This window comes from Ranitomeya imitator, chromosome 5, assembly GCF_032444005.1.
Source record: "Ranitomeya imitator isolate aRanImi1 chromosome 5, aRanImi1.pri, whole genome shotgun sequence".
NCBI lineage: Eukaryota > Metazoa > Chordata > Amphibia > Anura > Dendrobatidae > Ranitomeya > Ranitomeya imitator.
Window position 1 is genome coordinate 580,438,090 of NC_091286.1, and position 12,000 is coordinate 580,450,089.

Sequence of the window (12,000 nt, forward strand, 5' to 3'; positions counted from 1 at the left end):
CTCTTAAGTAGCGGGCACGAGTGACTGCCTGGTTGCTGCAGGAAGACGGCCGCTGCGACTACTGTGCCACCGCAGTGAATATTCATTTCTCTTTAGTAGCGGGCACAGGCTTTAGCTGCAGAAGGCACCCCCTCCATCTTCTGGGACCCTCACTCAAGTATAAGCCAAGGGGGGTGTTTTCAGCACAAAAAAATGTGCTGAAAAACTCGGTTTATACTCAAGTATGTACGGTGCACTGCAATTTCAAATTTTTTACTACAAATTTCAATTTTGATTTACTTAACATTTTTTTTCATTTTTTTTTTAAAATCTTTTTAAATTTTGCCTTATATAAAAGCCATTATACAGGAAAGAATGTTAACATTTTTTTTTTCATGTAAACTCCATGAAACTCCAATGTTTTTTTGTCAGTCCTTAAAGTGGACTAAAAGTGTGACACCATTGTTCTCAGCAGTGATCTGGGAGTCAGAGATGCTTCCAGGGGTTTTCCTCATCCTGTTCTCCTTCCATTCAGCACTTTTTCCATCCATTTCAACATTTTCACTGCTCCCAGACCTCTTTATAGGGTCTGCTGGAAGAATGTTCAGATTTCCAATTGACTCCCAATATACTCGTTACTTGATATGAGCATTGGAGCATTAGGAAGTGTGCGGTTCGAGCAAGGAGCACCAGAGCATTTTAGTGTTCGCTCATCTCTAATAATAATGGGTACATGTTGTATCCGTTAAAAAAACGGACATGTGAATGAGACCTAAGGCAGACTACATTGCCTATAAAATAAGAGTTGCTTTGCAAAGGGAGTAGAATCTCATCACAATGTTCTTACTCCTATGTAATAGAAAAACGTAATAAATCAGTGACATAGAGCTGCTATCTAACTACACTGCAAAATCCCCAGTGCATCTAATGTGATGCAGTTTCAGCCTGTCTCCTCTGCCTCCTGCTTGTGATTTTTCCCTTTCAACTTTTAGCTGTACAAAGTTCCATAAGAATTTACTGTATTTATTGTTTTGTTATTTATTGTTTTGTTATTTTATTTTATTCTATTTTTACTTTTATGCTACATGAATGTTTCATGCCATTGCATTTATGTTAACCTTGCTCTCTCTATGTCTTGTTTTGGTTGAAAATGTTAATAAAATTGTTTGGAAAAACAAAGTTGCAGCTCATCGAAATATACAATATATCAATTTTTGAGGGACATCCAGTTTTAGGTAATGTCATTGTTGTGCCAACTTTAAGCCACTTCTTGATGACTGTCTTCACAGTTTTGCATGATATAGCTAATGCCTTGAAAAAAATGTTGTACTCTTCTACTGACTGCTAACTTCCAGCAATGAGATCCCTTTGCTGTATTGTAAGCCGATTATGGACCATGGCTTTTGCTGTCAAAGGAAACTAAAAAAATGTCTGGAAAATCCTACTAGAGCAGTTAAACATTAATCAGAATAACTGTAAATGATGGCAGCTGAGTACAAATACTATTTATTATGAGTTCAGATAGGATTGGCTAATTCCAAACATAAAGTAAAAGGCAGTTAGTAGACATTTTGTACATAGCTTCTATGTCACAAGCGGCGTCGGACTGGAGCACTTTGGGCCCACCAGAGAAAATCATTCTTGGGGCCCACTATGTAGCTACATAGAAATAAATACAAGACCACCAATTGTGTGGCAAAACATGCTAATATCAGGGTATAATATAAGGTAGTACTCATCTTAATTATGTAGCAGGAGTTGGGGTAGGCCCCTCATAGAATATAACACCTCCATCATTGCCTTCACTTCATCAACACCTCCATCATTGCCTTCTCACCCACTACCCCTCATTGCCCTTTCCACCACCTCAATCAATGCTTTCTCACCCACCACCTCCATCATTGTCTATTCCACCACCTCTATCATTGCCTCCTCCCCATTACCATCTTTGTCCTTTCCACCACTACCATAATTGTCCTTTCCACCACAACCATCATTGCCATCTCCCCCACCACCCCATCATTGCCTTCTCCCCTACCACCTCCATCATTGCCCTTTCCACCACCTCTATCATTACTTTCTCCCCCACCACTCCCATCATTGCCCTCTCCATCTTCTCCATCATTGCCTTCTCCCCCACCACCACTTCATTGCCCATACCAACACCGCCATCATTGCCTCTCCCCACCACCATCATTGTCGTTTCCACCACAACTATCATTGCCTTCTCCCCCACCACCCATCACTACCAATGCCACCACCTCCATCATTGCCTCCTCCCCCACCACCCCATCATCTTTTCCACCACCACCAACATTGCTTCCTCCCCCACCACCCCATCTTTTCCACCACCACCAACATTGCCTTCTCCCCCACCACCCCATCACTGCTCTCTCCATCACCCACATCACTGCCCTCTCCAATACACACACACACAGCCCCACTCTCACCTACACACACCACCACACACACACACACAAAGCACCGCACCACTCACACACACACACACACACACACACACAGAACCGCACCACTCTCACACACACGCACACAGACACACAACACCTCTCACCTCTGCGCATGTTTCCCGCAGCCACAGCACATCCTGGCAGCATCTTTGTCGCCGGCAGCTTTCTCTCTGAAACAGCTGCGCACTGAATGATGTCATCCAGCTGCGCTGCTGTGTCAGACAGGAAGCGCTGGGCAGGAAGCAATACGGCATGGGATTCCTGCAGCTACTTTCCGCTGCCATTTTCTCCTGTAGGCAGCGGAGCTGCAGGGATCGCTCCCTGCCTGCCAATTTCCCTCAGTGTTAGCCACCTTGCAGGGGCCCATCTCCGGGGCCCCGATGCAGCCGCACCAGCTTTACATGCAGTATGTCTTCCCCTGCAGGAAGTGTTAGCCTCAGCCTGTGGCTAACACTGCCTGCTATTAAAGTGAAATGAATATTCACTCCTCTCCACGCCCATAAGGGCGTGGGGAAGCGTGAATATTCATTTCTGTTTAGCAGCAGGGACAGGCTTCTGACTCCAGCTGCTGTTCCGCCGCTAGCACCAGCATGCCCCCCTGAATCACTGGCCCCATAGCAGCTGGGTGTGCCGCTATTAGCGACACACCATTGGCTGGGGCCCCTAGCGCAGCGGGGGACCTAGGCAGCTGCAGGCCCTGTATGCCAGCAGGTGTAAGTGCCTGGGCCCCTGTGGGCCAGTCCAACCCTGGTCACAAGTATAATACTGTATAGACTTATAATCTAATTAATCTTTAAGTGAAACCTAGAGCTGTTGACATGTCGCTCAAAACCAGAAACATTCATGTTTTATTTGTTATTCATACTTGCCAACTCTTTTGGAACATCCCCCAAGAAAAAGGAAAATCTTCCAGACTCTCTGAAGAGTTTGCAAATTCAGTGGCCCTGCTGAATGTGCCTGGAAACTCATAGAAATCAAGAGAGTCCAAGAGAGTCTAGAAGGTGCCTTGTGCCCTAAATATCTGGAGGTAGGACCCAGAGAGGACAATGGTTGTGACATGTAAAAGAGATGTAATTATTCTCCAGCCCTTCCAGATGCCAACCATCAAAAAATGTACACCCATGTTATAAAATTTCCAATTTTGGTCAGTCTTAGGGCATGATACAGTCACAATGTCTTCAAAAACCAAGAAGAAGGGGAAAGGGGCTGCAGTTAAAGCAGTAGATTCATCAGCTCTGAAGAAATTCCTGAAGAGATACGAGCATCATTGTGGGCAATATCAATCATTTGTCAGCCCCACCATCACTCATACCCTCAAAAAATGTATCCAAGATGGATCCAAATATGTCAAGGTAAGCCTGGAACAATGAGACATTGATAATGAAGAATAAAAGAATACAGTAGATCATCTACTTTTGCAATTTTCAGATGTAATCGACAACATCCAACCATGCCTATTAGTCTTATCGCTGTAGAACTATTTACATTAATTACATTTTCAACTGAAAATCAAACAATCATATATTTGGAATGATAATGAAAATTTCTTCATAAAAACCCTAAAACTGCGATGCAATAGTGTTTAAAGATATAATAAAAAAATTTCACTAACAAAGTAAAATTCTGTCTGCCAACACTAGACAATCCAATAATTTCAAACGTATGCTTTTTAGATATTTGTTATTAAATTGGCTAAATTAATTTTAAATTGTGAAGACTGATATTTGACATTGGTAATGGGGCTTTCTTGTGGTTTATTTTCCTGCAGATCATCTTGTCGTGTCCTGAGACCTCCCCCAATGGTTCCTCCCCAGTTTTATTAAGACCACTACTGATGACTATACGGGATGAGCGATATATGCTTGCCACAGACTTGTGCTTATGGGGAGTTCCTCTCAGTAACCAGGATGTCGCCAGTCTTGTGCGTTTGTAGGTTACATGTATTTGGGGAAAATCAAACATTTCCGGTATATTATAATCTTGTATTTTCCATTGCCGTGACTTCATGGAATTGTCCGACATGGGTAGAATTGTCAATGGGTTTCTTTTATATTTTCTTTTCAATAGTGGCTAGTTTTGATCTTTTTAACAACCTATGAGATATGATTTCTCTTCTTTATTCAGGCTATACTACTGGAATTAAGAGGGAGAACGTCATATCCATTTATAAAACTGGAAGCTATAGACTGTGGGATTGACGTGTGGTCAATGGAGAGGTTGGGGAAAGCAGTTCAGTACACCAAGTTAACATCCATAACACTGGATCACAATGAGTAAGATGATGATCATGTCCTGCGGTTCATACAGGATCCATGAACACATTTCTGCGTAACAACACATTATATTATTTATTTAGATTTCAAGATGAAGGGATTCGGAGTCTTATCCGAGGTCTTGAAGGTAACGTGAAGCTGGTGTCTCTGAGCCTATGTTATTGCAAACTTGGTCCTCCTAGCGGAGCAGTACTGGGGAACCTTTTGGCAGAATCGGCCATCAGGTAATTTTTATGGAAGATTTGCTGATGTATTGTGTCATGTATCAATCTTATTGTTTATTTCAGATTATTTATTAGCAATTTATTTATCCAGCACTTTACAGCAGCACTTTACAGCTTTTAGAGGGTCCAAAAGGTTCCTCTAGCCCATATGTAGGTGGCGGACATACCTTTGGTGCAACCTGTTCAGCCACACAGGAACACAAGTGGTAAGGGAGCCACTACCACCTCCAAATCAGGTGGAATTGAGCATTAGGATGATGAACTGCAAAGGGACAATATATCATTCTCGCCCAGAGGCCCTCATCTGTCTGTATTGGCTCCTGACCATAAGAAAATACTAATATTATTACAGACCCATGGTAGCTCGGAATCCTGTTGGAAATTTTGCATCGAGACTCTAGAGTTTTAAATTATTCCATTGGATCTATGCCATGTTGACTCTATGTTTTGTCATGCAGTGAACTGTATCTCACTGGAAACTACTTGCAGTGCTCTGGGGCAGTGGATCTAATAACTGCCATTGCAGAATATGTCCAGAAAAAAGCAATAGAAAAGTCACCTGAAGAGGCATCCAGCCTGGCGCATCAGATTCTAGAAGGTAAAATGGAAGTTTTCTTTATCTATTACGAGTCGAGTCATCTTGAGTTTTAACATCAGAATGATTCAGTTAATAATGAAAATTGGCCAGTATTTTATTGCAAATAGCGGCCCCTAACGCACCACGTTTATTATATGTTTTGGATCATATTTCCACCTTACTTTGAAGTTTTGACCAAAGCATAGCTAAGAGGACTACGAAAATTAGCAACATGTATTAATGGCACGTGCGTAAAATGTCTAATATGTGCCAAGATGTTCCAAAAATATAGCACAGCATTAGCCAATCTGATTAGTAAACGTAGAAGTGGGAAACAGAGCGCACAATAGGGGGATCTCCTATGGAGGGAGAGTAGGAGAGTGCTGGTAACACATACCTGGTGAAGATGTGACAGACACAACTCCTATGTAGTCAAGAAGAAAAACATCTGCTGCTGCCCCATGGCTGGTGGAGATATTGGATCCAGTTGGAGGAACATGTAGGTGGGCTGCGCTGCTGGAGTAAATCAATTCTTCAGGAATGATGATGAGAAAAAGTTTTTTTTTATTGACAACGCGTTTCAAAGCGATACCGGCGTCTTTATCAAGTGAAAAATGTAAAATGTGTAACTCTGGTTAGTAAGTCATAAATTTTGGTATAAATTATATTTGAAGAGTATCTACCACCCATTTAATGGATTGTCCTCATCAAAAAAAACTTTCTGCTTTGAGCTGCCATTGTTATAAAAAAAATAAACTTAACCTCCTTGGGGCTACGTGATGTCTACGCTGCAAGCAAGGACCATCGGAAAGGAAGAGCTTTGACTCCGGACCAAGAGTGTGGGGTGGGAGGATGAGTACCTTATATTCAGTGTGTTTGTTTTTTATAACTACTGTAGTTTATAGCAGAGATTTTTCTGAAAGGGAACTATCCCCATAAGATACAAGTGGGCCACCAAAGAAAGTTGATTTTTTACTAAGTAACTTTAAATTGAAAAAGTGCCCAGAAGTGCTCCTAATGCTATCCCAGAGGACCTAACTTTCTAGCAAAAATCTGACAAAAACTTCCAAGTTGTGGGGTCCCAGCATTCAGCTAACATAGAGAAACTCAAAAAAACACATCATAAAAAGCAGACTCACCAAAAGCTTGTCAGATAACAAATGCACTAGCAGGGTGCAGCAGGCCCCCACTGATAAAGGCTGGAGCAGCACAGGTGCAAGCTACTGATGAGAACAACCACCCACTTACCTAAATAATGGAGGGGTGGCTGCCTAGTAGCAAAAATGCACACAGATAAGGCTTGCATAAGACCCTGTTCACACAGATAGGTGTGGTGCATAGTGTCTGGACAACCTATTGATCACGCTCATAGTATTAGCAGGCGGGTCGTTCAGTACTATATATAAATGCACCACACAAAAACCAAGCTAACATAAAGGGGCCCTGCGGCACCCTGCAAAAATGATAAAAAGTGCAATAAAAAGATGAAAAAATTAATGCATATAATATATTAAATGAGGTATTGGTTACAATTTTGGCCAAAATGGATAAGCTCGCAACCCAACGTCAAGGGTCCTCATAAACTTGTGAGTCCTACGCTAATATCCAAACAGCTGACATAGAGAAACTCAAAAAAACACATCATAAAAAGCAGACTCACCAAAACCTAGAGGATTTGTCATCTGACAAGGTTTTGGTGAGTCTGCTTTTTATGATGTGTTTTTTTGTCCCAGCATTCAGAGCGGGATCCCATTATCCTCCACAGCGTGCCCCATTGGCAAAGCACGGTATCTCGCGCATTTTTCTGAAATCTTGTGCTTTTAACTACAACAGGGATGCTGCTTAGCTAAAAGCATGAGATCCTGTGATAAGTGAAATTTTGAGCTTTTCCAGTGAGGGGGCTACAGAGGGTGATGAGGTCCTGCTCCTAATGCTGGGATGTCACAATCCAGAAGTTTGGAATTTTTCTAGAAAATCGTGTTTTTTAGGCTTGCATTGGGGACACTTCTGGGCATTTTTTTTAATCAATATAATTTAGTAAAATGACTTGCTCGCTGTTGTCCATTGTTTTCTTGAATAAAACGTGCAGCCACAGACAATAAGTTCTTTTTAAGCCACAATATGTGACTTTTTGCAGTTTTGTATGTGCTCTTTCCATTCAAGTCTATAAACAGCCGAGCAAGGGGCTACCTCACTTGGCAGAACTTTTCGCACAATAGATGGGGTTTCCAGAAAAGAACTGTCCCCTCTATAAAACATTGATAACATCTGTCATCTATAGTATTAGTAATCAGTATTTAGAACACGTTGAAAACAAACCACAAAGTGAATTGTGTATTTTAATGTAATACAACCTTCTGTTCTGGGCTTCATGAACAGCACAAGACCAATCTGGTGTTCATACAATGATCTCAGGAGAGCCAGCAGCTATGGAAAACTCCGTAACATCACCCGACAGACGTTCTGACAAGAGGAAACGCAAGAAAAGGGGTAAATATGTCTACAATCACCATAAAACTGATTATGGACAAAATCCACATAAGCACAGGGAGAACATGGAGGACAGGAACATGGAGATGCTAGACCAGATGGACATGGACTACTAGCTGTGATATGACTGAGCCTCCATGTTTTTCTCTAAGGGCAGATGCAGAAGACCGTATAACTTGGACGAGTGCTATCCATTATTTTGATGGGATAGCACTCGTCCTCATGTTATTCTATGGGGCCGTAAACATGTCAGTCACGGGAAAAAAATGCAGCATGGACGTTTTGCCTCTGAGAATCGTATGGCACTCGCCCATTCAACTCTATGGGTCTGATTTTCATGGACTGACAGAATGGAGAGGATGGAGAAACCTTTTTTATCTCCAAATTTGAGAATATCAGGTCACACTCTGATCATATCATGATTAGCAAAATTGGATCGATGTTCTCGGATGTGGAGAAAACAGTTGTCTGCTTCTGCCATAACCTAGAGAGTCTGAAGCTGCTCCATTTTCATTAAGTTCTTGCTTTCATCATTCATGAATGTGTTTGTCAGAAATTTTTTTTATAGACCATAGGGTGATTTCAGCTTTTGAGCTGCCTGTGGTACAAAAAAAAATCATGTCTCTACATTAGAGATATTAAAGAGGGATGGTTTCATGCACTTTCATTCAGGGTTTTCCAGTTTCTCCTGACTGTAGCTAGCAGCACTGAGTCTCTGCTGTTGGTCCCGGTTTCTCTGTTATTGTTCTGTTATTGTCTGCAACGCTGATGGTACATCAACAGGTCTGCTGCCGAAAAGTGAGCTCAGTGGCTCGTGATGTCTACTCGGGCAGCTTGCAGCTGGGAAAAAGACATGTTCCGAAACCGGAAAGCCCCTCTAATACCCTCTGACAAGTATCTTTACATGTAAAATACAACAATGGATACTTACACTCCAAAAAACCCTTTCTGATCAAACTTTTATGGAAAAAAAACAATACTTATGGTAGCACTCAAGGGGCTAGCCTCATAGAAGTCCTCATTATGCTAGACTCGCTGTAGTGCCCATCACTGTAGTGCCAGCCTTATTATAGCGCATCTATCTATGTTCCATGTATCTCTCATCTCCATTGTCGTCAGTCATACGGCTAACTTTAGCGCAAATGTGATTGATGCAGCTGGTAAAATGTTCCCATGCGGAGGCCATGGAAAGGCTACTCAATTTTTTTTCTTCATTCTTCACATGTATACATCTTTAAACTTATTAGTAATAATGTGAATGCATAAGTTATTTATATGTGATCAGGAAGAAAGAAAAAGGACAAACCAGTACCACTTCCGGGGCCCTGGGTTAGTAAACTGAACCTGGCTAACAATGGTATCGATGCAAGAGGCAAGGAAGGAGAGACTGGGGTGCTGGAGTTTTCTCAGTTACTGAGTAGGTAAGTGAGGAACCTATTACTGAACACTTCTAAATAAATACCATTCATCTGATCATTATCAGTGTGCGCGTCACAAGCACTACTCAACCATATGGCAAGCATTCGTTGACTTTCTTGTAAATGTGGCCATGATTGTGAGTTTTTCCATACAATGGTCATTCTGTTTTCTACCCCTCTTATACAGTTTGCATTACAGCACATCTCCTATGGGCATGAGGGGATCTGCTGTTGACAAAGTTTGATTTCTATATCATCATAAAAGACTTTATTAGCAAATAACGATCAAATTATCGATCATTCGACATTTGATCAACATGTTTACATTGCCCAATTATAGGGAGCGCATGTTTATACCAAATATTGGGTGATTATCACAGTTGAAAAGGCCTTGATACGACATGGATTTGTCCATTAATTATATTAATTATGATGCCTTATGGTGGGTCACCATGAACATAACCTCAGATGCTCGGTGGACCTTTAACCAAGACTTGGAGGATTACATGTTATTTTGAGAAAGGAAACTCAACTGTCATTCTGAACTCATTCTGTTATCACTTACCCCACTGCCTTTCATTTGTTTTTAGTATTTTCAGGTTATATTGCACAATGCACTATGAGCCACTTTCTTTAGTTTGAGACACTCTTTATTGAACTGTTCATACTATCTTGAATGGCAGCGTTACACACCTATCTCAAATCCAAGGCAGGGGTTCCTCTCCCTTCCTCTATGACTGCCACATGTTGGGTTTCAAGCTTGGCATACCTCACTGACATCATCATCCAAAGTATTTTAAAAGGAACCTGTCACCTGAATTTGGCGGGACAGGTTTTCGGTCATATGGGCGGAGTTTTCGGGTGTTTGATTCACCCTTTCCTTACCCGCTGGTTGCATGCTGGCTGCAATATTGGATTGAAGTTCATTCTCTGTCCTCCGTAGTACACGCCTGCACAAGGCAAGATTGCCTTGTTCAGTTACTGTTAATTTGCAGTTTGCCAATAACCATTTTTTTCTGCTGCAATATTCTCTACAAGCTCCTATGTCTCTGCAGTTTGCATCTTATGATTCTCAGGCCTGCTGATTTACCTATCATCTGCTGTAAGCATAACGATCTATCTAGAGACTGTTCATATTCAACTGAAATCATCTCTGAGAATTCCTGTAGTTTATACAATCTGCATTTACTGCTCCTCAGACCTGTTGTTAATTCATTAACTGCTGTAAGCATTATGGAATGCTATTTATGTTGCAATCATCTCTGCGAATTACTGTGGTTTTTGTAATCTGCATCTACTGCTACCTGCTGTTTAACCCTTTGCCTGCTGTAAGCTTTACAAACTGCTATCTTTTCACATTATGCTGTAATTATCCCTGAAAAGTCCTGAAGTTTATACAACCTTCATTTACATCCTGGTTCAGACCTGCCTTTTAATTTTTCACTAACTCTTTACTACACTCCTGACTCCATGACTTCTGTTGTTTCCTACTCTGCTTGTTTGCTTACTTGCTATCCAGAATAGCCCGTTGCCCTCACACTTGGTTCATGTGACCTGTGGCGTGGCAACTCCACTTCACCAGGTGTGTCCTAACATGACAATGGTATTGTCGAGACCCTAGGTATACCGGGTGACCCCCTTACCTTGGATCACCTCGCTTTTTCTCCGATACCTTCCCCCAAACCCATTCCCACAAAACACAAGACAAGAATTATCTTTTGGAATAATTTGGCCACACCAGCCTTTTATTTAACACATAAATAAATAACAATTAACCACAATGTAAATATTATCTTGAACTAGAGGAGTCCTTGAAGCTACAAAGGATCTGGCGAATATCCCAAACATAACTGTGAACATAACCGTAAACACATAATTACTCCCAGCCGTTCCCACCCTGGCTCAGGAGCACCAATAAACCCCAAGGGTTTCACTGTTCACGAAAACTTCACGGGGATTCGGCCACCCCAGCCGAAAGTCCCCACCACAATTTACCAGATCCAAAACCTGTTAAACTCTGAAAACAGGGGACCCATATGCCGATGGATCCCCAGAACCAATTTCCACCAACTCCAAGGACTCCCCCCAGCCGCCACAACGAGGGCCGATGACCACCTCAAAGGCCCGAGACCCCCCCAAAACGAAAAGCCATGGCCCTTTCGATACCTTCCTGCAGGCCTAAAGCCCACAGATCACTACCAACCGCATTCAAATGCACGCCATCCGCCAACCAATAACCACCTTCACCCTTTTCTAACTCGAAATGTCGCACCGCCACACCCCCATTCCGCGACACAAACGCCGATACCGCCCTGTTCACCTTCACCCTGGCCTTGTTCATTTTAACACAAGATCGCATGTTCCGCCAACGAGAACACGGCACGATTTCCGACCAAACAACAGTAAGGCCGGGATACAACACCCACAATCGCAGCAAATCCTGCTTAATGTCCTTATTAATTCCCTGAACGAGCGGACCCCGAGGTCATTCCCCCCGGTGTGCAGCCAGTTTGAAAATGTTTGCGGTATCAGACGCCATCTCTGTTTCTCCTCATCCTCTTTCTTATTTTC

The 12,000-nt window shown here is 42.2% G+C and overlaps 1 protein-coding gene across 1 annotated transcript in view; it reads left to right on the plus strand.

The window, feature by feature from the left end:
• Positions 1 to 3,341: 3,341 nt before the first annotated feature.
• LOC138680896 (uncharacterized) overlaps positions 3,342 to 12,000 on the plus strand; it is a 36,564-nt gene continuing 27,905 nt past the window's right edge. Inside the window, exons 1-8 of the mRNA XM_069768110.1 lie at positions 3,342 to 3,474; positions 3,597 to 3,799; positions 4,216 to 4,368; positions 4,572 to 4,720; positions 4,804 to 4,944; positions 5,403 to 5,542; positions 7,901 to 8,011; positions 9,297 to 9,432. Coding sequence (XP_069624211.1) covers positions 3,620 to 3,799; positions 4,216 to 4,368; positions 4,572 to 4,720; positions 4,804 to 4,944; positions 5,403 to 5,542; positions 7,901 to 8,011; positions 9,297 to 9,432 — 1,010 coding nt within the window. The 5' untranslated portion in view covers positions 3,342 to 3,474; positions 3,597 to 3,619. The remainder of the gene's footprint in view (positions 3,475 to 3,596; positions 3,800 to 4,215; positions 4,369 to 4,571; positions 4,721 to 4,803; positions 4,945 to 5,402; positions 5,543 to 7,900; positions 8,012 to 9,296; positions 9,433 to 12,000) is intronic.